General features: G+C 44.2%; 1 protein-coding gene across 1 annotated transcript in view; it reads left to right on the forward strand.

Annotated features, from left to right (window-relative positions):
- LOC124550729 (esterase FE4-like) overlaps positions 1-25,678 on the forward strand; it is a 108,481-nt gene that overhangs the window by 11,486 nt on the left and 71,317 nt on the right. The window contains exons 2-4 of the mRNA XM_047125449.1: positions 2,959-3,096; positions 14,067-14,226; positions 24,723-24,908. Coding sequence (XP_046981405.1) covers positions 2,959-3,096; positions 14,067-14,226; positions 24,723-24,908 — 484 coding nt within the window. The remainder of the gene's footprint in view (positions 1-2,958; positions 3,097-14,066; positions 14,227-24,722; positions 24,909-25,678) is intronic.

Genomic DNA, 25,678 nt, shown 5'->3' on the forward strand with positions numbered 1-25,678 from the left:
TACTCTCAGAATGGCTATGGAGACCTCGCAGTGAACAAAAGCACGGTGAGTCGTTGGGCAAGGCGTCTGTTATCATAACAACAAGGTGCAGAAACCTGTCCGATCTCCCGCGTGCTGGCCAGCCGCAAGCAGCTGTGACTCCTGCGATTCTGGAACGTAGAGACACTCTCATTTGAGGTGATCGACAGATTACAATCAAAGAGCTCGCTGCTTCGCTGGGCGTCTCTGTTAGTAGTCCTGGCACATTCGTCCGCCAGGGTGGATATTCAATGGCGTGTGACGGCTGGGTTCCTCACTCCCTGCCACAACAACATAATGAGCAACGAAGGACTATCCGTGCGGAATTGCTTGCTCATTACGAGGCTGATTGTGACAATTTTTTGTCAAACATCGTCCAAGGCAATAAAACATGATTTTGTCATTTCGAACTGGAAACAAAACGGCAATCCATGTAGTGGTTCCATACGGCCATGTTTACGAAAAAAAAAAACATTCAGAACGGCACCCTGAGCCGGTAAAGTCATGGTGACGGTGTTCTGGAACTCTGAGCGGGTTATTCTGTTTGGTTTCTTCCCTTATGCTGCAACGATCAACTCTGAAGTGTATTGTGCTACCCTCACGAAATTGAAGAAACGACTTGACCATGTTCATCGCCACAAAGATGCAAACGAACCTTCCCATGACAACTCGATGCCTCACAGAAGTCGGCGCACAGACGGAAAGTTCACAAAACTTAATTGGACTGTTCTTCCTTATCCACCCTACAGCCCGTATCTTGCGCCTTCCAACTTCCGTCTCTTTGGCCCGAAAAATTGTACACTTCAAATTGTACGTGGATAATGGGGAGGTTATTGATACAGCACGCCAGTAAAGTCACATAAAGCCGTTGCAGTGAACGGAGAGTAAAGTGAAAAATAGAGTTTTGTAGCTAAAAGTCTCGGAAATAATACTGTGTATTGGAATCAAGAATAAAACCAACCTGCTTTAAAAAAAAAAATGGTTCAAATGGCTCTGAGCACTATGGGACTTAACATCTGAGGTCATCAGTCTCCTAGAACTTAGAACTACTTAAACCTGCCTAACCTAAGGACATCACGCATATCCATGCCCGAGGCAGGATTCGAACCTGCGACCGTGGCAGTCGCACGGTTTCAGACTGAAGCGCCTAGAACCGCTCGGCCACACCGGCCGGCACCTGCTTTCAGAAAAAAATATGTTGCATTACTTATTGGAGACCTTTCGTACTGAAAGTAACAATTTATGTGTTTACAATGGTGGATACTATTGTGCTAGAGAGACTGTCAGAAAGCCTCCTTCACCTTTCGTAGTATGACTGACGCCTGCGGTCTGTTTAGCAGTGAACAGTGCTCTACGCTTAATATTTTGTTCAGGACACTGACAATAAAAGCACCGGCTACGAGATTCCATGAGAACGACTGAAAAAATTGTGGATGTTGCAGGCTAATGTTATAAAATATTTTCTGTGGCAAGGTCAAGGAAGATACACTGACGGAAGAGAAACAAACAAGTAATGCAGAATAGTCAAATTTCAGGAATATTTGTCTAGGTAACGTACCTAAGCGATTAATGTTGCAAGATCACAGCTTAATGTAACCACGAGGAAAGCCATTGCATATGTGAAATTCTGGCAATTTAACAACCGATGAAAAATGCGAAAATGTTGAATACAAGAATGCTAATGTGCATGCATTGTGTGATACAGGTGCTGGATGTCACTTTGTGGGATGGAAGTCCATGCTTGTTGGGCTTGGTCGGTCAATACAGGGACAGTTAATGCTGGTTCTGCATGAAACTGGAGTTGTCGTCAGATGATATCCAATATGTGTTCGATTGGAGACAGATTTGGCGATCGAACACGTCGAGCCAACATGTCCACAGTCTGTACACCATGTTGAGTTACAACAGCGCTATGTGGGCGAGCGTTATCGTGTTGGAAAACACCCCCCCTGGAATGGTGTTCAAGAATGGCAGCAAAACAGATCGAATCACCAAACTGGTGTACAATTTTGCAGCCAGCGTGCGTGGGATAACCACGCCAGTGCTCCTCCTGTGATACGAAATCGCACTCCAGATCATAACTTCAGGTGTAGCTCCAGTGTGCCTAGCACGCAGACAGGTTACTTGCAGTGCTCACCTGGTCTCCTTCGAACCAACACAGCAACGAAGCACAACTGGCTTTCATCAGAAAACTCAACAGACCTTCACCCTCCAATAAGTTCTCGCTTGACACTACTGAAGCCGCTGGGTCAGTGGAAAGAACGCTAAAGATAGTGTGGCTCGGATCTGTCCTTGAAGTAACCAGTTTGTAACAGTTGGTCGTGTCACTGTTGTGCTAATTGCTGCGCAAATTGGTGCTGCAGACGCACTACGATGCCCCAGAGCCACAATCCGAACACGACAGTCTTCTCTCTCTGTAGTACCACGTGGCCTTCTGGAGCCTGGTCTTCTTGCTACCGTACCTTTCCGTGACCACCGCTGCCAGCGATCATGTATAGTGGCGCCATTCGTGCCAGTCTTTCTGCAATATCGCGGAAGGGAAATCAAGCTTCTCGTAGCCCTGTTACACGACCTCGTTCAAACTCAGTGAGCTGTTGATAATGAAGCCGCCGTTGTGTTAAAGACATTGTTGACTAACATCAACTCACCACGTCCAATCTCAATCGGTCACGACCATTACAGCGCGTATTTAAAGCAAACCTGATTCACATTATCAAGGTGATGCCTTTAGCACCAGTCACATCCGTGTGGCGCTAAATTTCAATAGACTTCATTTTCTGGATGTAGAAACGCAGCTACCAACTTCCGTTTATCTCGCACATCTGCCTCTTGATGATGCGAATTTTTCTTGTCAGTGCAATAAAAAAGTCATCACTATTTCGAAAGCAAAAGGGCAGAGTACAACTCTACAATGGTTTGCGCGTACGCCGTATGTTTCAGCCACCTCAGCCGGCTGCCGGTTGGAGTGGAGTCCGAGACGCCACCAAAGACGGCAACATGGCGCCACAGATTAACCTACTGGCGGGAAAGTACGATGGCGACGAGGACTGCCTCTTCATCAACGTCAGCACGCCCAAGGTATGTCTCCGTTACAGCTTCACTGAGCTGTTTGAAAACAGAACACTATAAGGACATTGTAACATGGAATAAAATGTTCACATCTATTAAGAGATTTGGGTTACAGCTGAGACCCAAAAAAGCAGTTTGTGCAGGTGGGAGTAGTAAAAGTGGAAACAAAAGAGAGATACGTTTTCATAGGGAACGGGGTATGGCAGGATATCAGTTTATCATGCTGCTGTTCATCACATACGTTGAAGAAGCAACAAATCCGCCAGATCATATTAAGTGACCAATATGCACAAAGGGGGAGATTTTACTTCCTTATTAGCCTTCACTGCTTCATCTTTCTAATCCACATCTACTTATACAGACCGTCTCAGATAAGGTGTTTGTCACAGTTATTTACAAAATAATAAGTGAAACTGATAGTTATTTAAGCAAAAAGATGGTTCAAATGGCTCTGAGCACTATGCGACTTAACTTCTGAGGTCATCAGTCGCCTAGAACTTAGAACTAATTAAACCTAACTAACCTAGGTACATAACACACATCAATGCCCGAGGCAGAATTCGAACCTGCGATCGTAGCGGCCGCTCGGTTCCAGACTGTAGCGCATGGAACCGCACAGCCACTCCGGCCGGCGTTATTTAAGCAGGTATTTGTAAGAAACATTACCCTTGATTTGGTGTTACGAACATACACTATGTGGTCAAAAGTAAACGGACACCTGGCTGAAAATGACTTACAAGTTCGTGGAGCCCTCCATCGGTAATGCTGGAATTCAAAATGGTGTTGGCCCATCCTTAGCCTTGATGACAGCTTGCAATCTCGCAGGTGTACGTTCAATCAGGTGCTGGAACGTTTCTTGGGGAATGGCAGCCCATTCTTCACTCATTGCTGCACTGAGGTCGGTCGGTCGGTGAGGCCTGGCACAAAGTCGGCGTTCCAAAACATCAAAAATGTGTTCTATAGTATTCAGATCAGGACTCTGTGCAGGTCAGTCCATTACAGGGATGTTATTGCCCTGTAATAACTCCGCCACAGGCCGTGCATTATGAACAGGTGCTCGATCGTGTTGAAAGATGCAGTCGCCATCCTCGAATTACTCTTCAACAGTGTGAAGGAAGAAGATGCATAAAACACCAATGCAGGCCTGTGCTGTGACAGTGCCACGCAAAACAACAAGGGGTGCAAGCCCCCTCCATGAAAAACACGACCACATCATAACACCACCGCCTCCGAATTTTACTGCTGGCACTACACACCCCGGCAGATGACGTTCACCGGCCATTTACTATACCCACACCCTGCCATCGGATCGCTACATTGTGTACCGTGATTCGTCACTCCACACAACGTTTTTCCACTGTTCCATCGTCCAATGTTTACGTGCCTTACACCAAGCGAGGCGTCTTTGGCATTTACCGGCGTGATGTGTGGCTTATGAGCTCGACCATGAAATCCAAGTTTTCTCACCCCCGCGTAACTGTCATAGTACTTGCAGCGGATCCTGATGCAGTTTGGAATTCCTGTATGATGGTGTGGATAGATGTCTGCCTATTACACATTACGACCCCTCTTCAATTGTCGGCAATCTTTGTCAGTCAACCGACGAGGTCAGCCTGTATTCTTTTGTGCTATACCTGTCCCTTCACGTTTCCACTTCACTATCACATCGGAAACGGAGGACCTGCGGATGCTTATGAGTGTGGAAATCTCGCGTTCAGACGTATGACACAAGTGACACCCAATGACCTGACCCCGTTCGAAGTCCATTAGTTCCGCGCCCCATTTTGCTCTCTCACAATGTCTAATGACTTCTGAGATCGCTGATATGGAGTACCTGGCAGTAGGTGGCAGCACAATGCACCTAATATGAAGAACGTATGTTCTGGCGGGTGTCCGGATACTTTTGACCACATAGTGTACTTTATTTAGTTACAAGTAAATTGCACAGAGCCGCAGCAACTAGTTACAAACTTTTAATTATAATATTTTTTCTATAATTTAGTTGATGTATTTAAGCCAAGTGTATACATGTTAACTTGAATCCAAACTCTATTAACTTTCGACTGTGAGCAAAAGAACTCACGAATTTCAAGGGTTTACTGCAGCATTTAAGTGAGGTTTTCAAACGAGTAGATGGTTAGAACACATAACTAATGAGGATGTATTGAATAGGATTGGAAAGAAGAGGAATTTGTGGCACAACTTGACTAGAAGAAGGGATCGGTTGGTAGGACATGTTCTGAGGCATCAAGGGATCACCAATTTAGTACTGGAGGGCAGTATGGAGGGTAAAAATCGTAGAGGGAAACCAAGAGATGAATACACTAAGCAGATTCAGAGGAATGTAGGTTGCAGTAGGTACTGGGAGATGAAGAAACTTGCACAGGATAGAGTAGCATGGAGAGCTGCATCAAACTAGTCTCAGGACTGAAGACAACAACAACAACATTGAAACGAGCGCCGATTTCCTCGAGTGCGCAAGTCACTGCACCTTCTGAAAGACCTGAGGATGAGATGTATGGTTACCGCTCTCACGGAACATCAAGCTTTCTGCAGAATGCATCCTTACACGGCAGTAAACAAGGCAGGTCGCAAGGCATGAACAAACGTGCCCCTGATGTTGATGTGAACTCGCATGCAACGAGTATACTGACATTTTGCCGATGCTCCACGAATGTCAACATGGTGCAAGTGAAGCGGCCGTGTGTAGCGTGCTGGATACACTGTGAGATGAATGAGTGCTGGTGACAAGCCGGTGGGAATAAGCACCATGCTGTTAAAAATTACAAAGAACTCCAGTACATAATGTAATGTGGCATGCATGCGGCTCTCTTTTGCTGATGAAAGGGCAGCGGCTCTCTGGCTGCTGAGGTCCTGATGGAGGGCCCTATAGTGAGCCGTCAAACTTTGGAGGAAACAGACATTTCCTCAGTGATGTACAGCATGTGGCCCCCCGCCCTGCTCACATCAACCTGATGGTGCGCAAAGACAGCTGAGCGCAGGGTATGAGTGGTGGCCCTACAGCTGGAGTGAGGTGGCAGCTGGAGCTGTAGCTCCAAGTCCCTCTGGGAACCCAGTGTTGGAGGCAGCACTCCCGGATGGCAGGCCGGCGGAGTTGCGGCTCCGACTCCCTTGACGGACTTCCAGCTGGCGACAAGCACAATCCGCAACAAGCGGCTGCCACTGGCAGGGCCCTCTCGTCTCGCTGTCTGGCGTTGCTCTGGTGTCATGTGGGGCTCCTGGTTTCCAACGACGAGAAGTGATCCCTGCCTTAGAATTCAGACATGTACGACCGGGTATCCAAAAAAAAAAAAAAAATAGTGGTCCAAATGGCTCTGAGCACTACGCGACTTAACTTCTGAGGTCATCAGTTGCCTACAACTTTAATTAAACCAGCGCGGTCCCGTGGTGAATCAAGAAGCAGCCCGCAGAAAATTGATACAAGTGCAGGAAGTGAGCAAACTGCGAAGCAGTGACTAGAAGTTCCTCGTGCACGTTGGGGCACTTCACGCCACTTTCCCAGTGACAAAAAATAAAAATTACCGTTTTTGGCCTTAGGACATTTTTCTTGTGACGTGCGATGTATGGATTTAGCAAGTAGCTAATTTTACACCACTGGGAATTATTAAGCCTCAAAATATGCTTTTTATGTACCTGACATCGTGTGGCCGGCCGCTGTGGCTGAACGGTTCTAGGCGCTTCAGTCTGGAACCACGCGACCGCTACGATCGCAGGTTCGAATCCTACCTCGTGCGTGGATGTGTGTGATGTCGTTAGGTTTAAGTAGTTCTAAGTTGTAGGGGACTGATGACCTCAGACGTTAAGTCCCATAGTGCTCAGAGCCATTTGAACCATTATGTGGGCGTTGTCGACATCTCTGCCTACCTTTGCGAACGTGCAGAAACATGCCAGACAGCAATCGTGTATGGAACGATGTCACTGGGGACAGGAATGGCATCAGATAGTGTTTTCGGACGAATCCAGGTTCTGTTTATTTGAAAATGATGGCCGGATTTCGGTTCGCCACAGACAGGGGTGACCCAATGGTAAACACCACAAATGAATTTTGGAACGAGGTGAGTGCAGCATGGACAGCTGTACCACAGGACGCCATTCCAGCCTATAAGACGTCGATGCCAACCCGCACGTAAAAAGTTATCAGGACCGATGGTGGATCCTGTGCGTACTAGGCAACAGGACACATGCTGAATCGAGGTGTCTGAAATGCTAATAATTGCTGCAGGACGTACTAACGTACATATCCTGGGAATATGAACATCCTATCTCTAGTCGTTCAGGGAGCTCTTTTTTCTGTACATGAGTGTATATTATTCATTCTACTCCAAACCCACATCTCGAATGCTTCAATTTTATCTCTCCCTTTCTTCTTCAATGTCTAGCTTTCCCTGTTGTAAAGGAAAACACCCCACACGAAACATTTAACAGTTTCTTTCTTAATTGTAACCTCTGCTGGCTGCGTTAATATGCGTTTGTTTTCTGGATACTTTACTTTACTATCGTAATCTAATTTATGTATACACTGACAGAACCAAAATCACAAATCAAGGAGACGTTATGCGACATAAACGAAAGTTGGTGGGCGTGTTTCTACATTTGAAAGATGATGTCTCTTCAAATTTCGCGCCAGTCGCATGTGGCTCAAGTAGCGCCACTATGAGGATGCAGGTCAGGTGCGTCTTAAATATGTGTTGCACCAGTCGTGAGCTTAGCTACCTTAGGGATTAGATGTAGTGAATCGCTGTGGATCAGGAGTGTCCTTAAGACGCCATTATCAGTACCTTATTGAGTTTGAACGATGTCGTGTAATAAGGTTACGTTCCTCCTACGATACTCCAGGAAGACATGGCACAAATCTAGCCACTGAACAAGACTGCTGGCAGTGGTGGTAACGGGAATGTACAGTCGCAAGAAAACTGGGCCACGTGACAGTACCGAAAGGGAAGACTAGCGTGTTCGGAACATGGCTCTGGTTCACCGTAGTGCATCTTCAGCAGCAACTTGAGCAGCGTTTGCCATCACAGTGACACAACCAACTGTTACAATTCGGTTACTTCAAGCACAGCTCCGAGATAGACACCCTCTAGCCTTCATTCCAATGGCTCCAAAGCACCACCGTTTGCGACTGCAGTGGGTCAAGCAAGAACTCATTGAAGGGCAGGATGGAGGTCTGTTCTGTTTCCTGATGAAAGCTAGTTCTGCCTCGGTGCCAGTGATAGCCTTATGTTAGTTAGAAGGAGACCAGTTGAGGACGTAGAATCAAGATGTCTGCGTGATAGACACCTCGAGTTATGGCGTGGGGTGCGATTTCGTACGACAGTTTGTTGTTGTGGTCTTCAGCCCTGAGACTGGTTTGATGCAGCTCTCCATGCTACTCTATCCTGTGCAAGCTTCTTCATCTCCCCGTACTTACTGCAGCCAACATCCTTCTGAATCTGCTTAGTGTATTCATCTCTTGATCTCCATCTACGATTTTTACCATCCGCGCTGCCCTCCAATACTAAATTGGTGATCCTTCGATGTCTCAGAACATGTCCTACCAACCAATCCCTTCTTCTAGTCAAGTTGTGGCACAAACTCCTCTTCTCCCCAATTCTATTCAATACCTCCTCATTAGTTATGTGATCTACCCATCTAATCTTCAGCATTCTTCTGTAACACCACATTTCGAAAGCTTCTATTCTCTTCTTGTCCAAACTATTTATCGTCCATGTTTCACTTCCATACATGCCTACACTCCATACAAATACTTTCAGAAATGACTTCCTGACGCTTAAATCTATACTCGTTGTTAACAAATTTCTCTTCTTCAGAAACGCTTTCCTTGCCATTTCCAGTCTACATTTTATATCCTCTCTGCTTCGACCATCATCAGTTATTATACTCCCCAAATAGCAAAACTCCTTTACTATTTTAAGTGTCTCATTCCTAATATAATTCCCTCAGCATCACCCGACTTAATTCGACTACATTCCAATATCCTCGTTTTGCTTTTGTTGATGTTCATCTTATATCCTCCCTTCAAGACACCATCCATTCCGTTCAACTGCTCTTCCAAGTCATTTGCTGTCTATGACAGAATTACAGTGTCATCGGCGAACCTCAAAGTTTTTATTTCTTCTCCATGGATTTTAATACCTACTCCGAATTATTCTTTTGTTTCCTTTACAGCTTGCTCAATATACAGATTGAATAGCATTGGGGAGAGGCTACAACCCTGTCTCACTCCCTTCCCAACCGCTGCTTCCCTTTCATGTCCCTCGACTCTTATAACTGCCATCTGGTTTCTGTACAAATTGTAAATAGCCTTTCGCTCCCTGTAGTTTACCCCTGCCACCTTTAGAATTTGAAAGAGAGTATTCCAGTCAACATTATCAAACCGACAGTATGAGCGGTCAATGCATATCACAGGCACCACGACGGCAAATCGGCGTCAGTGTTGTGATTGGACATGTTTCGCTGCCATTCCTGGGGATGTCCTATAACAGGATAACACTAGCCCACGTACCGCTGTTGTAACCCAGCAGTCCCTACAGGGAGTGACATGTTGCGTTGGCCTGCTCGGTCGGCAGATCTGTCTCAAATCGAGCATATATGGGGCATCGTCAGACATCAACTCCCGCATCATCCGTAAACTTCATTAATTATTTCGAGCAGTTAGTTCATGAGCCCACGCGAATAGCAAACGGTTGTGAAAACACACTTGACCTCTTAGCAACAAATAATCCTGAGTTAATAACGAGCATCAAAACCGATTCAGGGACTAGTCAACACACGGTTGTCGTAGAAAGATTGAATACTGTAATCCCTAAATCATCGAAAAATAAGCGAAAAATATACCCATTCAAAAAACCAGATAAAAACTCACTTGACGCCTCCCTGAGAGACAATCTCCACTCATTCCAAATTAATAATGTAAGTGTAGACCAGATGTGGCTTACATTCAAAGAAATCGTATCGGCAGCAATTGAGAGATTTATACCAAATAAACTAACGAACGACGGAGCAGATCCTCCTTGGTGCACAAAACGGGTTACAACACTGTTGCCGGCCGGAGTGACCGAGCGGTTCTAGGCGCTACAGTCTGGAGCCGCGGGACCGCTACGTTCGCAGGTACGAATCCTGCCTCGGGCATGGATGTGTGTGATGTCCTTAGGTTAGTTAGGTTTAACTAGTTCTAAGTTCTAGGGGACTGATGACCTTAAATGTTAGGTCCCATAGTGCTCAGAGCCATTTGAACCATTTGAACCATTTGAAGAACACTGTTGCAGAAACAACGAAACAAACATGCCAAATTTAAACAAACGCAAAATCCCCAAGTTTGGCGATCTTTTACAGAAGATCGAAATTTAGCGCGGACTTCAATGCAAGATGCTTATAACAGTTTCCACAACGAAACACTGTCTCGAAACCTCGCAGAAAATCCAAAGAGATTCTGGTCATATGTGAATTATGCTAGCGGCAAGAAACAATCAATGCCTTCTTTGTGCGAGAGCAATGGAGATTCTATCGAAGACAGTGCTGACAAAGCAGAGTTATTAAACACAGCATTCCGAAATGCCTTCACAAAAGAAGACGAAGTAAATATTCCAGAATTCGAATCGAGAACAGTTGCCAATATTAACGTAGAAGTAAATATCCTCGGAGTAGAAAACAACTTAAATCACTTAATGAAAGCAAGTCTTCTGGTCCACACTGTTTACCAATTAGGTTCCTTTACGAGTATGCTGATGCATTAACTCCATACTTAACAACCATAAACAACCGTTCGATCGACGGAACATCCTTACGAAAAGACTGGAAAGTTGCACAGGCCACACCAATGTTTAAGAAAGATAGTAGGAGTAATCCACTAAATGACAGGCCCATATCGTTAACGTCGATATGCAGCAGGACTTTAGAATATATATTGTGTTCGAACATTAGGAATTACCTCGAAGAAAACGGTCTTTTGACACACAGTCAACATGGGTTTAGAAAACATCGTTCCTCTGAAACATAACTATCTCTTTATTAATATCAAGTGTTGAGTGCTATTGACAACGGATTTCAGATCGATTCCGTATTCCCGGATTTCCGGAAGGCTTTTGACACTGTACCACACAAGCTGCTTGTACTTAAATTGCGTGCTTATGGAATATCGTCTCAGTTATGTGACCTTTCGGAGAGGTCACAGTTCGTAGTAATTGAGGGGAGGAACACATAGAAAATGTTGTGGGGAAGACTAACCAAAGACTGCGTTTTATTGCCAGGACAGAAAATGTAACAGACCTACTAAGGAGACTGCCTACACTACGCTTGTCCGTCCTCTTTTATAATACTGCTGTGCGGTGTGGGATCCTTACCAGATAAGACCGACGGAATACATCGAAAATATTCAAAGAACAGCACGTTTTGTATTATCGTGAAATATTGGAGAGAGTGTCATAGAAATGATACAAAATTTGGGCTGGAAATCATTCAAATAAATGCGTTTTTCGTTGCGACGGAATCTTCTCACGAAATTCCAAACACCAACTTTCTCCTCCGAATGCGAAAATATTTTGTTAACACCGATCTACATAGGGAGGAACGACCACCAAGATAAAATAAGGGAAATTAGAGCTCGTACGGAAAGATACAGGTGTTCATTCTTTCCGCGCGCTATAAGAGATTGGAATAAAAGAGAATTGTGAAGGTGGATCGATGAACCCTCTGCCAGGCACTTAAATGTGATTTGCAGAGTATCCATGTAGATGTAGATGTAGATGTAACCTTCCCTGCGTTTGTAGCGCATTAATCTTTGTAGTATATATGTCTGACTAGTAAGATAAATGAAGATATGAGAATGGTACATGTTTTCCTGTTTGTTATTTTACGATACGTTTAACACGTATGGAATTCTATCCTACAAACTGATTTCTAGCACCTCTACAACATAATACATGAACATCCTCATGCTTGTATTCAACATTCTGACTGTTACACCAGATACTAATCTACCAGAATTTCACATTGGCAGTGGCTTATCTCGTGCTTACTGAAACCTATGATCTTGCAATGTTAATCACTTAAATATATTACCTAGTCAACGGTTTTCCCGAAATTTCATTAGCGTGCATTAATTATTTTTTGGTGTGGCGATTTTTTTCGGTCAGTGTGTAAGTGTGGTGTCTGTTCTGTCGGGCATCCCGGACAGAACAGACACCAAACATATAAGTAGTAATGTCAGTGAGCATGGACGAACCATGGTAATGTCAGTGAGCATGGACGAACCATGGTAATGTCAGTGCGGATGCACACCTCGTCCCAACGTTTGTGGGATTCAGCCAAAAGCTACTAGGAAAGGGGTTGATTGGCAGTGGACGCTACTAGCGAGCCACAAGTTGAAAATTTGGATTGGGTTGGGAGTGTGTCCACGTAGCCGATGGAGTTAAGGTGACCACTCGCATAAAGAGGGAAATCTGGGCTCGAGACCTGGTCTTTTACCAATTTTCACTTGTCATATGCGGCCAATGTCTTCGTCACTCTTAAAACCTCAATCTTAATTGCTTTTTACTGCTCGAGCTATGACCATGCGTCCAAAAAACCGGTATTATCCAATCCTCCTCATTTTGTACCTTGTGTTATTTTAGCTTTCATATCTTCGTTATCATATAATTTCATCGTGTTTGTGTTGATTTTCATTGTGTACATTTGCAATCTATCCTCAAGTCTGGATTCGGTACTCTTGCAACCCATCATCAAGTCCGGATATTGTTCTTTAAACAGAGATACGTGAGGCAATATTGACCCTACGACTTATCTTAGAAGCTAGATTAAGGAAAGGCAAACCTACGTTTCTAGCATTTGTGGATTTAGAGAAAGCTTTTGACAATGTTGACTGGAATAGTCTCTTTCAAATTCTGAAGGTGGCAGGGGTAAAATACAGGGAGCGGAAGGCTATTTACAACTTGTACCGAAACCAGGTGGCAGTTATAAGAGTCGAGGGACATGAAAGGGAAGCAGTGATTGGGAACGGAGTGAGACAGGGTTGTAGCCTCTCTCCGATGTTATTCAATCTGTACATTGAGCAAGCAGTGAAGGAAACAAAAGAAAAATTCGGAGTAGGTGTTAAAATTCATGGAGAAGAAATAAAAACTTCGAGGTTTGCCGATGACATTGTAATTCTGTCAGAGACAGCAAAGGACTTGGAAGAGCAGTTGAACGGAATGGATAGTGTCTTGAAAGGAGGATATAAGATGAACATCAACAAAAGTAAAACGAGGATAATGGAATGTAGTCGAATTAAGTCGGGTGATGCTGAGGGAATTAGATTAGGAAATGAGACACTTAAAGTAGGAAAGGAGTTTTGCTATTTGGGGAGCAAAATTACTGATGATGGTCGAAGTAGAGAGCATATAAAATATAGACTGGCAATGGGAAGAAAAGCGTTTCTGAAGAAGAGAAATTTGTTAACACCGAGTATAGATTTAAATGTCAGGAAGTCGTTTCTGAAAGTATTTGTATGGAGTGTAGCCATGTATGGAAGTGAAACACGGACGATAAATAGTTTGGACAAGAAGAGAATAGAAGCTTTTGAAATGTGGTGCTACAGAAGAATGCTGAAGATTAGATGGGTAGATCACATAACTAATGAAGAGGTATTGAATAGGATTGGGGAGAAAAGAAATTTGTGGCACAACTTGATTAGTAGAAGGGATCGGTTGGTAGGACACGTTCTGAGGCATCAAGGGATCACCAATTTAGTATTGGAGGGCAGCGTGAAAGGTAAAAATCGTAGAGGGAGACCAAGAGATGAATACACTAAGCAGATTCAGAAGGATTTAGGTTGCAGTAGTTACTGGGAGATGAAGAAGCTTGCACAAGATAGAGTAGCATGGAGAGCTGCATCAAACCAGTCTCAGGACTGAAGACCACAACCACAACAACTGTTTTATCTCCAAGTAGAACTGTCTACTACGTTGTGCTTTATCCTTCAGCTGCCGTCAGAGAGCTCTGGCGGCCTGTTGCCAGTGATGTTTATGGTCCACGGAGGAGGACTGGCCCTTCTGTCGGGCAATGAGGACTTCGCCTGTCCAGACTTCCTCGTAGAGAAGGGCGTCGTCTATGTGTCCATCAACTACCGCCTTGGAGTGCTGGGTGAGTACATAAAAACGTCATTCAAGTTAACGTGAGCTGGTGACATTGTGAGAATGAAGAACTATCGACGAGATTTCAATTTTAAAACTTACCTTGCATACTGATTGTTCCAAGAAATTTCGGGCGAACTGTTGGGTCTCAGTAATTTGCTGCCACGATCTTTCGGCTTAGGGTCTTGTGGCCACCTCCAGACGACTAAATCCTGAAGTGCCCTGTTTAAGATCATACATTGTGCAGCCAGGAATCACTGCAAATGGGTTTCTTGACTGGATGTGTTTTGCTGCAAGTCTGTGTACTGCCGAGAGCGTTCACCACTGTGAAAGCCCGCCCCCATCGATGTCAGACCTGAAACGCACGCTAAATTACGCAGGGCTAGCAGGTAATTAGGGCTGTGGAAAGGGCCAAGGGAGTTGCGGTCGGATTCATTTCACAATTGTAATTGATTATCATTTCGTTCACAAATACACATTTCTAAGAATTAAATTTACTTCGCGGCTGAAGGCCTCCAAACAGATGCTTTAGGATAAGTTCAATTTTGAAAAGACATGACACACATTTAAGTTCACGAATAAGATAAATCGTATACATAGATGAAATCAGCATGGGGAGCGGCTGAAGGCCGCCGGATTAATTGTGTGTGTGTGTGTGTGTGTGTGTGTGTGTGTGTGTGTGTGTGTGTGTGTGTGTGTGAAATCTTATGGGATTTAACTGCTAAGGTCATCAGTCCCTAAGCTTACACACTACTTAACCTAAATTATCTTAAGGACAAACACACACACCCATGCCCGAGGGAGGACTCGAACCTCCGCCGGAATCAGCCGCACAGTCCATGACTGCAGCGCCTTAAACCGCTCGGCTAATCCCGCGCGGCCTGGATTAAATCTTCAAAATTCCAAATACACTATGATGATTACTGAAGGCAGAAGGCCACAATGTTTTAAGATGCTAACAGGATTTATGACCCACAAGGTGCACAGAAAGAGATAAACAAACGCAATACGATGGCTGGAGGCCGCAAAGTTAAATTCTGCAAATTAAGGAAATATATATTGCAACAATCGGTAAAAGTTTAAAAATTTCCTTTTTGCAACACCAACGCCGAAAGCCCCAAAATAAGTTGTAAAATCTTTCAGAGGAAATTACAATAACCTTTCAAAAGCAGAAGGCGATAATGTTTGGATTTGAAGGAAACTGAGAACATGTTTCCAGGGCTGAAGGCCCACAACTTACCTTGCCAAATTGAAAATATAAAATACAGTTAAACTACAACAACATTAACACTACCAAAATGATAATTAAGAGAACGGCATTCAGGAGTCTGCAGTGGATCGGTCTGCCTTCGTTCACTTAGGCGAGATAGGCGGTGAGTCCAACTACACTTAATTCGTGCGAACGCAACCAAGGGACAGTCACGGACCGACCGACCAACCGCTTGCTTGCCACGACGGAGTACACGAGAATTCAACGCCCCAAAAAGTTACAAGTATCACTATCCCCAAACAAACGCGTATGTGAACTGACTTGCCAAAACTACACACCATGTTGGGCAGGAACAACAGGTGAGGAAAAGCACACTGCCTAAAAACTACGGCCGGCTGGAGAGGCCGAGCGGTTCTAGGCGCTACAGTCTGGAACCGCGCAACCGCTACGGTTGCAGGTTCGAATCCTGCCTCGGGCATTGATGTGTGTGATGTCCTTAGGTTAGTTAGGTTTAAGTAGTTCTAAGTTCTAGGGGACTTATGACCTCAGAAGTTAAGTCCCATAGTGCTCAGAGCCATTTGAACCATAAAAACTACGTTAGCGGCCGGGGCAGGTAACCAGAACATTAATGGCCACAACGCAGAAAATTCCGCTGATGACTATGGGTAAATTAATTTGATCAATTTCACCTGACGGCGGCTATCTCGAACACTTCACTCGTTGGTGCTCATAGGAAACCTCCACAACAACAACGCCGGAACCAACAACGTTATGCTGAAAACCACTTAACCTTCACGTCCTGGGTCGGCGAGCGACGATGCTCGTACCTATCAGACAGCTCCAGACAGACTCCGACACTGCACAGAGACCGCCAGCGTCCCAGTCGACTATGCCGCACGGAGATGTCCTCGGACCAACCCACCGACCAACAATCCACCAAAAGGCTTAAGTGATGCGTGGCGGCAACGGTCGGGCGGGTGATGTCCACGCAGGGCTCACTGTTGATGCAAGCTGGCGACTGGCTGGTTCGGACTGCGTTCAAGACGCGTTGCAACTGACTGCCAGGGCCCAACTCACGACCCGAACTGCCGCCGTAAACTCTCCCCCTCACACGTTCCGACTGGTGCCACGACAGATGACAACCGGGAAGTCATAGCAGACGAGCAAAGATCCCACCAGAGTGGATATATCGATACGCGCTACTATCGCCGATGACTCTCAAGGAAAACAGCAATTCAGTAACGCCAGTAATTTAAATCATCGTGGTGAGATAGAAATACGTTAAAACAGGGCGTAAAAATACCAAATGGTGGGAGAGCGAGCCATGCACGGCTCAAGATCGATCATTTTGATACAGCAGAATCCCAGAAGGACACCGGCTACCCAGAGCTCCAGGTTTTTCTACGACACGATTCCATGCATTATCAAACTTCAGCATCCTGATTACCATCAGATGGTTGTGTTTCCACTTATTCCATGGCAATGGAGCTCCGAAAGTTTGAAGTATTTGCCGCAGGTATTGCACGATTGTATTTCATCGCATTATGAGCAGAAATGCAGTGATTCACAGGGTTGAGAGGAGACACCTCTGTCCGAAGTCGGGATAGCTGTTGGGGACCTTTGAAGCGCTTCGACGCTAGTGCAACATTATTAGAGTTCATTCAATTATCCGCAATGTTTACAAGTCGTCATTCTTTCGCTCCAGCCTCGGCTGTTATTCATTCGGCTGCATGTTGGACTTTGGCTGATATTCGTTGAGTCAGCTCAGTGGCTGCACTCCCAGGAGAAGGTGTCAGCGATTCTGGTTCCGCAGTGGGTTGCCGGCGAGAAGTGGCGGCCATTGCCCAGCGTGAAATGATCTCACACTGGCTTCCAGAGTATCCTCGACCCCACTCCAAATTCTACGATAACCCTTGATGACCCACCCACAATGTACACTCTTTGACATAAAACTCGACCGGCGGCCGGCCGCTTCAGAGGCTAAGTCCGCGCCGTTCGCGACATGGGACAAACTGACCACCTCGTTAATTCTCTAAGTCCGGCTATCTGCACAATCTGGCAACACTGTAGACTGCGGCACTTCCTGGAGGACGTCTTGTCCGATGTTAGAGAACGGAGAGCCTGTTTACACCCGTGGTCTACCGGTAGCAAGCGTTCTTTCTGTCTATGATGGCTGTGGATCGAGACCAGCTAGAGTGAAACATTTTTATAGACTCTTCTATCTGAATGGTGAACACGCGAATTTAATGGTAGCAGATTTAATCTATTTCACTTTCTGACACACCGATAACAAAATTTTACCCAGTAAGCATTTTGCGGCAGATTTCTAGTATGCGGCAAAGCTCCGAGATCCACTTGCTGGCTACCGGCAGCGGCCGTGGCGACAGCAGCGGCGCTGCACCCCCCGTTCTTTATCGAAAGCGCCTGCTACCGCTCATCGCTTTTGATAATTTAAAACGCTTTATTATCATTAAATGTTGCTAATATATTTTTAAATGTTGCTAAACAGAAAATTTCTACGATTTTCGCTCACGCTCGAAAGCAACGGAGAATTACTGTATTACATTAATCGGCAAGAGCTGAGTATGGCCTGAAATTAATTTTATAGACTGAGACGAAAGTGATAGTTGAGGTCATCACATTTAAACCAGAAAATGATATCGCTTTTGAGGCTTCAGAGAACGGAAAGGAACTGCTAACGCTGGTGTCAGGAAAACTCTACAGTTAAATGCTATTGCAAAAGTTTAGAAGAGAGGAAGTATATTAATCAACATGTTCACTTCATAAACAACCTCCTGACATGTTAGACCTATATGACGAACGAAGCTCAAATTCGTATCGTTTCCGAAACTAGTTCACAGTGAACCACCTTGGCATTTGCAAAGCAGACATCCGTGATATTAACATAATTTACTAAGTCGACATTGCACGAAGATTTGTGTGTAAAGGCATTCCTCAGATTTCGTATAAGGAATTTTTACTAGCAGTTTGCAACTCCATTAATTAAAATGGAATATAAAAAGGTTGTGTTCAGCGGCTTTCTCCGAGATTGAAGTGCCATCTCATATATCACTATTACCGCAACGCATAAGGGAACCACTGAGTTAACGACACACTGGGCGTAACAGGTGGACTATAGTCATTGCGATATTGCCTGAGCCTCAAAACGCAATAGGTGTTACTTTTCTAAGGAAAGCGTAGTTGCTGGTTCACATTATATTACTCTAGCGAGAAGTACCGAATTTTCCTTTTTCTCTGCAAACATCCAGAACTAAATTCAGTAATAATATGCTAAGAAGATATTTGCATTGTGCCAACTCAACGATCAACCTATTTTTATAGATTTTTATTTTCACAGCCATTCTCGTTCTGCATTGCAATAAACTTCACTCATTATTTGCTTGTTCTTATTACGATTATTACTGTCATTCTCTCACTCGCAAGAGTTTTCATATCCCTATTTGGTATCGATGCACGTGAAGAGTGCCTATGAAAGATGGGAATACTGAATGTTACGTCATGCAGAATACACTCCTCTACTTCGGCACCTCTTGATCAACACCACAGGATAAGTGAGATACATAAAGTTGACAATGGGAGGACAGATACGCTGGCACAACTCTGCAACTACTCCTGTTGATTTAACACAGTGTTTCCAGAAAAACTGGTGCTGCGGGATCGAAAATGTAGTACGGACTTTGCCACAGTAGCAGAGAGCTGCTAATTTCAGACCATGACCGTGGATCACACTTGGGTCAGCTGCTGGTTAAAGTGCTGCAACTGTAAATGGAAGACTTTGTTTGATAGTTTTGTGCTGATGCAGTCTGAATAAATTATGCCATTGGATAAAAAAACCGTTTAGAGACCTAACCCTCGAGGGGGGGGGGGGGGGAGGGAGGGGAGAGGAAGAGTGATCTGCTTCATGATTTCCAAGCAAAAAAACACACAGGAAGTGTTCAAACGACTACTTTCTTGCAGAGACATGAATTTAGAATCTACTGATCCTTTAGGGGCCAAACAAGAGGGTAACATTATGGAAACAATGATCAGGCTACTTAGTATATAAGAGAGCATACAGATTTCAAGGAGGAAACGTATGAAGACGCAGACTTCCTCGTTATCCATATGTGCGACATATCTTTCGTTTTAACGAAAGTAATATCCCGATTTACCTCCTCTTAAATCTCAAATGAAATGAATACCCTGAGGAATCGAATATTTGTTAACTGTGCCTCTTTTTGCTTCCATCCCTACCAACGTATTTCTTCATTCTCGTGATAATCGTGACATTCTACGTGTATGCTGCAAAAGATTGCACGTGGACACATTCGACATTGAGGTGCAAAGCGTTTGATATCTTTCATTATATTCAATTCAAATAAGCTTAAGATGTATTTTTACTTCGTCTGTAGTTTGAGATGATTATGAAGGTTACGGAAAATTATTTTATATGCTTTATGCTGAATGAGAAACACTGAAGCATTCGTTTGGATTTCCTATGTTGAAATGATATAATGTCAGTTGTCAACAGCCTTCTCCCACGCCGGAAGCTGAAACTTGTATAATTCTGGATTAATGATAACTGAATGCCTCAAATGTATACATAGACCACAAGGCGACATCAGAAACTATTAGGAGAGAACGCCGCATAAAAACCGAACGTGCGCGAGCGTCTCCCCTGTGAAGAACCGTATCGGAGAATCACGGCAAGCATTTCGCTGAAGAGCTGCCTCGTAAGAGAGCTGAGGGTAGGCAGCGTCGTAGCAAGTATTTGTCAACACTGTGAGAGTGCATTTACTTCCGTGTTAAGCCCGGCATTACCTCGCTAAATTCACTTGGCATTCGTATTTCACATCGAAGACTCATACGATATAACCCACTGTAAGACGAGACATTTAGAAAGTATTTTTAATTTCTGGACTCCAAGAACGGCGTTCTTCACATGTGTAACACCTGTTTGTGTGTTTAATGTTGCGATTTGAGGCTCAGGCAATATCGCAATGACTATAGTCCGCCTCTTGCGGCCTGTGTCTCGTTAACTCAGTGGTTTCGCTATGCGTTGCGACGATAGTGCTATATGAGATGGCAGTTCCAATCTGGGAGAAAGCCGCTGAAGACGACCTTTTTATATTCCATTTTAATTAATGGAGTTGCAAACTGCTAGTAAAAATTCCTTACACGAAATCTGAGGAATGCCTTTACGCACAAATCTTCGTGCAATTTCGACTTAGTAAATTATGTTAATATCACGGATGTCTACTTTGCAAATGTCAAGGTGCTTCACTGTAACCTAGTTTCAGAAAAGATTCAAACCGACTGTCAATGATACGAATTTGAGCTTTGTTCGTCATATAGGTCTAACATGTCAGGAGGTTGTTTATGAAGTGAACATGTTGATTAATATACTTCCTCTCTTCTAAACTTTTGCAATAGCATTTAACTGTAGAGTTTTTCTGTCACCGGCGTTAGTAATTCCTTTCCGTTCTCGGAAACCTCAAAAACAATAACTCTTTCTAGTTTAAATCTGATGACATTAACTATCATTTCCGATCAACGTTAAATACTTCATGAACCCATACATGGAACTTGAAATATGCAGCGTTCCTGCACTGCTACAGAGCATGCATTGCAAGGTGTTCACACAGTTTATCGCATAGACTTACCAGAAGGAATGAAACAGAAACGGTAATACACTTTACACCACAGAAGCTCACTCTGCCTTGACGAAAACATCCGAATATTGGCCAAAAGTTGCACAAATAATTGACTTTGGAAGAAAAAGAAGTGAGGTATGAAGCATTTATAAATTCATAGAATGTAATGTGTTGGTTTAATTTCGTCCCAGTCTATAAAATTAATTTCGGGCCATACTCAGCTCTTGCCGATTAATGTAATAGAGTAATCTCCGTTGCTTTCGAACATTTTCGCTAACATCGGACAAGACGTCCTCCAGGAACTGCCGCAGTCTACAGTGTTGCCAGATTGTGCAGATAGCCGGACTTAGAGAATTAGCGAGGTGGTCAGTTTATTTGTCCCATGTTGCGATCGGCGCGGACTTAGCCTCTGCAGCGGCCGGCCGCCGGTCGAGTTTTATGTCAGAGTGTACCTGCTGTCAGTACTCGTGTGATCGGTTGATCTCCTCCACGCCACTGGTAGGTTTCAGCACCCAAAGACTCCTGGGTATTGAACAAGGACGTCTACTCCAAGAAGCCCTTTTGCTGGCAGCAGTGTGCAGTGTGCTGTTGTCGTAAGATAGACAGTCCTGGAGAATCTAGGACTGTAATCATGGAATCAAGTTCTGTTAGTGTGAATAACATCGATCCCACGATCAACACAAGATCGGAATGGAGTGCTTTGGTAAACAGAGCTCACATGAGGCTATGACACAAGGTTTAGCTCATAATGAACACATGGGTCCGCCGGCCGGAGTGGCCGAGCGGTTCTAGGCGCTACAGTCTGGAACCGCGCGACCGTTACGGTCGCAGGTTCGAATCCTGCCTTGAGCATGGATGTGTGTGATGTCCTTAGGTTAGTTAGGTTTAAGTAGTTCTAAGTTCTAGGGGACTGATGACCACAGCAGTTAAGTCCCATAGTGCTCAGAGCGTTTTGAACACATGGGTCCTCCTTGCTCTGCTTCATTTATTTAGCTGTTCCTCGTTATGTGCTCTTGTCAAAGAGATAGAATATCTTGTAACATGTCTTACGAGCTAAAGAATACACTTGCCTCACTTCCTTTGGTTTTTGTCACAGTCTCCTTTCTGCCAAACGTGTATCCTCACTTCTTAGACTGTGTCTTAATGTGCCTACAACCTGACCCACTGGCGTGTTTTAATATTTTTTTCTAATTTCTACCTCTCGCTATTCTGTGCAGTAACAGCACTCTCTCATGGTGGATTTGCTGGGTTGGAGGAGCCGAGTATGCTGTTGGTCACATAAAATGTGCTAATGAAAAGTGCAGATAGTTTTCTTTGTATAAGACCTGCTGCACTCACACCAGAATTTTACGAATACCGGCCTTATGAAGCTGTGACTCTCCTTTCACCGATTTTTCTGTGACTCTTCCTTGACCGATTTTTGGTAGTGGATTGAACATCACTCTAATCTTACATTTTCGAAGGATTCTGCCTACGTTCCCGGATATATTTCGTCTTGAAGGCCCGCTGTACATACGTCTGTACTGCTCGCCTTATCAGCTGAGATGAACATCCACTTTCCTGTAAAACAAGTGCCACTATTAGCCCTATACATACGTGTGTATACAAGCAGGCTTTCGAAATACCGAATGACCAAGTGTACCATTGCTCTTACGTGCACGCTTGAAAGCTGCAGACAACCTTCTTTAATTTTGTTTTTTCACGTATGGAATTCAGGCTTAGGAGAAGCTCTGGTAGACAGTGGTAGGTTATTTCTATTTTAAAATGCAATTTCCTTAGCCTTTAATATAAAGGGAGTGGAAGGTCTTGACCCATACAGCGACCATTTCAACATATTCATTTGCATCATAGATAAATCATTAAGAGAATTACAATCTAAAATCAGATAATAATTTCTTTAAGAAACACCATTCAGGCAGACTTTACAAACTGCTTGTTACATAAAACCACAAATGAATTAATTTCCTTAAAAACATTTAAAAACCCGTCACTCAGGCCAATTTTACAAACTGCTTGTTATATGAAACCACAAGCGAATTAATCTCTTTGCAAACATTTAAAAAACCGCCACTCGGGCCAAGTAAATCATTTCAAATAAACTTTACATCGAATAACCAGGAAATCAATTATTATTTCCACATAGATTGAAAACCGACCCTTCCGGGCGAGATATTACCAAACAACTTTACAGCGTTACAGACAGTTTGATCAATAATAACCCAGTTATTTCCCCATCAAAATTGACACACGCCACTAAGGCTGAATTACACCACAATTGTAGAAAACGGTGTCAATTAAGACACATTCTTCTAGAAATCCCTCAAAATTCTTACGAGAAATATTTAAAACATTTAAACTGGGCAACCTTGCAGAGCCTCCACAAGTTTTAGAAAGCTGCAGCTTGTACAACAACAGGGAACCAAACAACCCTTCCTTCACCTTAATACTCAAACTTATACAGAAAACTACTTCGATAAAATAAAACTGATTTCATTCCATTAAGTAGAACCACGTATACGAATGATACAAACAGAACTGGCTCATTAAAACACAAGCATCACATGGAACACCTTATGTGGGCCTGTAACGGCAATATTTAGACACGGAATATAGATCGTTCGGTAAGGGTGCTCACATGTATCAATGTTTTAGACACTTGCCAACTGAAGTAAGAACAACACTATTAAGGAGCGAAGCACACACTTAATAAGAGGCATGAAATATCACATCACAGACCTTGCAAAGCTTTGCTACCTCAAGTGCAATCATCATTATATTTCACTAATCGTTGGTAGGACTTGAATTACTTAACATGATGCCAGCTGCTGGATCGATGTGGCGAAGACGCCAGACGCTGCTTAGTCCGATGGTAACAGCGTGTTCCTTCACGGAAGCGAGCACGTGCATAGCTTCACGAGGTTGCCAAGAAGCCACAGCGCCGGCCCGCTGTTCCTGACCCCAGTACGACCAGGCGCTAGTTAGCGCCTGGCAGTTGCCGCCCGTACTCAGGCACACCGTGCTCGCTGTCGTCTCTCCAACGTCTCGCTAATACGCGCACTTCCGCGTGCCGTGCCCGACGTTGTTCTCCCCCTTCCACTCGGCACTGCCCGCTATGTTCTGAGCCGACCCAGGCTCCAGACTTCAGCCGAGGGAATCGATAGTGCCCAAGCCAAAGATATCCCTGGCGCCAATCCAGCCACGGCTCAGCCAGTCAAAAAAAAAGAAGCCAAACTGTAAATGTGTCGCCAACATAGCACCAAAATATTGTTGTTTATAAGTTGCTGAGAGAAGTGTTCGCTCTTCGAAATTTTCCATGAAACTGTTCGCCACCTGGTGGGACGAAGAGCTCCCCATGACCGTCAGATCGTTCGAAAGAAGTTAAATAAAAAGTATGTTGATGAGCGAGTGAACTCGAAAAGTGCTGTCATGTCAGTCTCAAACATGTTACCGGTGACCTACAGGGAGCACACTAGAGGCTCTTCTGTAAAAAAGAGGCAAGACAGTAATATTGCAAGACGTCCAAAACGATCTGCATTATCTTGGCAGCCAGATTTGACATAACCTCAGTTCGCCCGAAATTTTATAAAACGATACGATCGAGGTTTTAAGCAGCTCTGGTGATTTTTGTGTGTGGCGCTGCAGGCTTCCTAAGCACCGGGGACCGTGTGGTGCCGGGGAACATGGGCTTCAAGGACCAGGTGATGGCGCTGCGCTGGGTCAAGGACAACATCGCCAGCTTCGGTGGCGACCCCAACAACGTCACCATCTTCGGAGTCAGCGCAGGAGGATGGTCCTGCCACTCTCTGGTCTTGTCGCCGTTGACAAAGGGTACGTAAATAGTTGTAACTTGCCTCAGTAGTAATTTTTCCTTCAAGGCCCACTCTGTTTAGGAAAATGTTGTTGTTGTGGTCTTCAGTCCAGAGACTGGTTTGATGCAACTCTCCATGCTACTCTATCCTGTGCAAACTTCTTCATCTCGCAGTACCTACTGCAACCTACGTCATTCTGAATCTGTTTGTGTATTCATCTCTTGGTCTCCCTCCACTATTTTTACCCTCTGCGCTGCCCTCCAATACTACATTGGTGATCCCTTGATGCCACAGAATGTGTCCTACCAGCCGATCCCTTCTTCTAGTCAAGTTGTGCCACAAATTTTTCTTCTCCCCAACTTTAGTCAATGCCTCCTCATTAGTTATGTGATCTACCCATCTAATCTTCAGCATTCTTCTGTAGCACCACATTTCGAAAGCTTGTATTCTCTTTTTGTCTAAACTATTTATCGTCCACGTGCCACTTACATACGTGGCTACACTCCATACAAATACTTTCAGAAAAGACTTCCTGACACTTAAAATCTATACTCGATGTTAACAAATTTCTTTTCTTCAGAAAGGCTTTCCTTGCCATTGCCAGTCTACATTTTATATCCTCTGTACTTCGACCATCATCAGTTATTTTGCTCCTCAAATAGCAAAACTCATTTACTACTTTAGGCATCTCATTTCCTAATCTAATACCCTCATCATCACCCAATTTAATTCGATTACATTCCATTATCCTCGTTTTGGTTTTGTTGATGTTCATCTTATATCTTCCTT

The sequence above is a fragment of the Schistocerca americana genome, chromosome 9 (assembly GCF_021461395.2).
Source record: "Schistocerca americana isolate TAMUIC-IGC-003095 chromosome 9, iqSchAmer2.1, whole genome shotgun sequence".
NCBI lineage: Eukaryota > Metazoa > Arthropoda > Insecta > Orthoptera > Acrididae > Schistocerca > Schistocerca americana.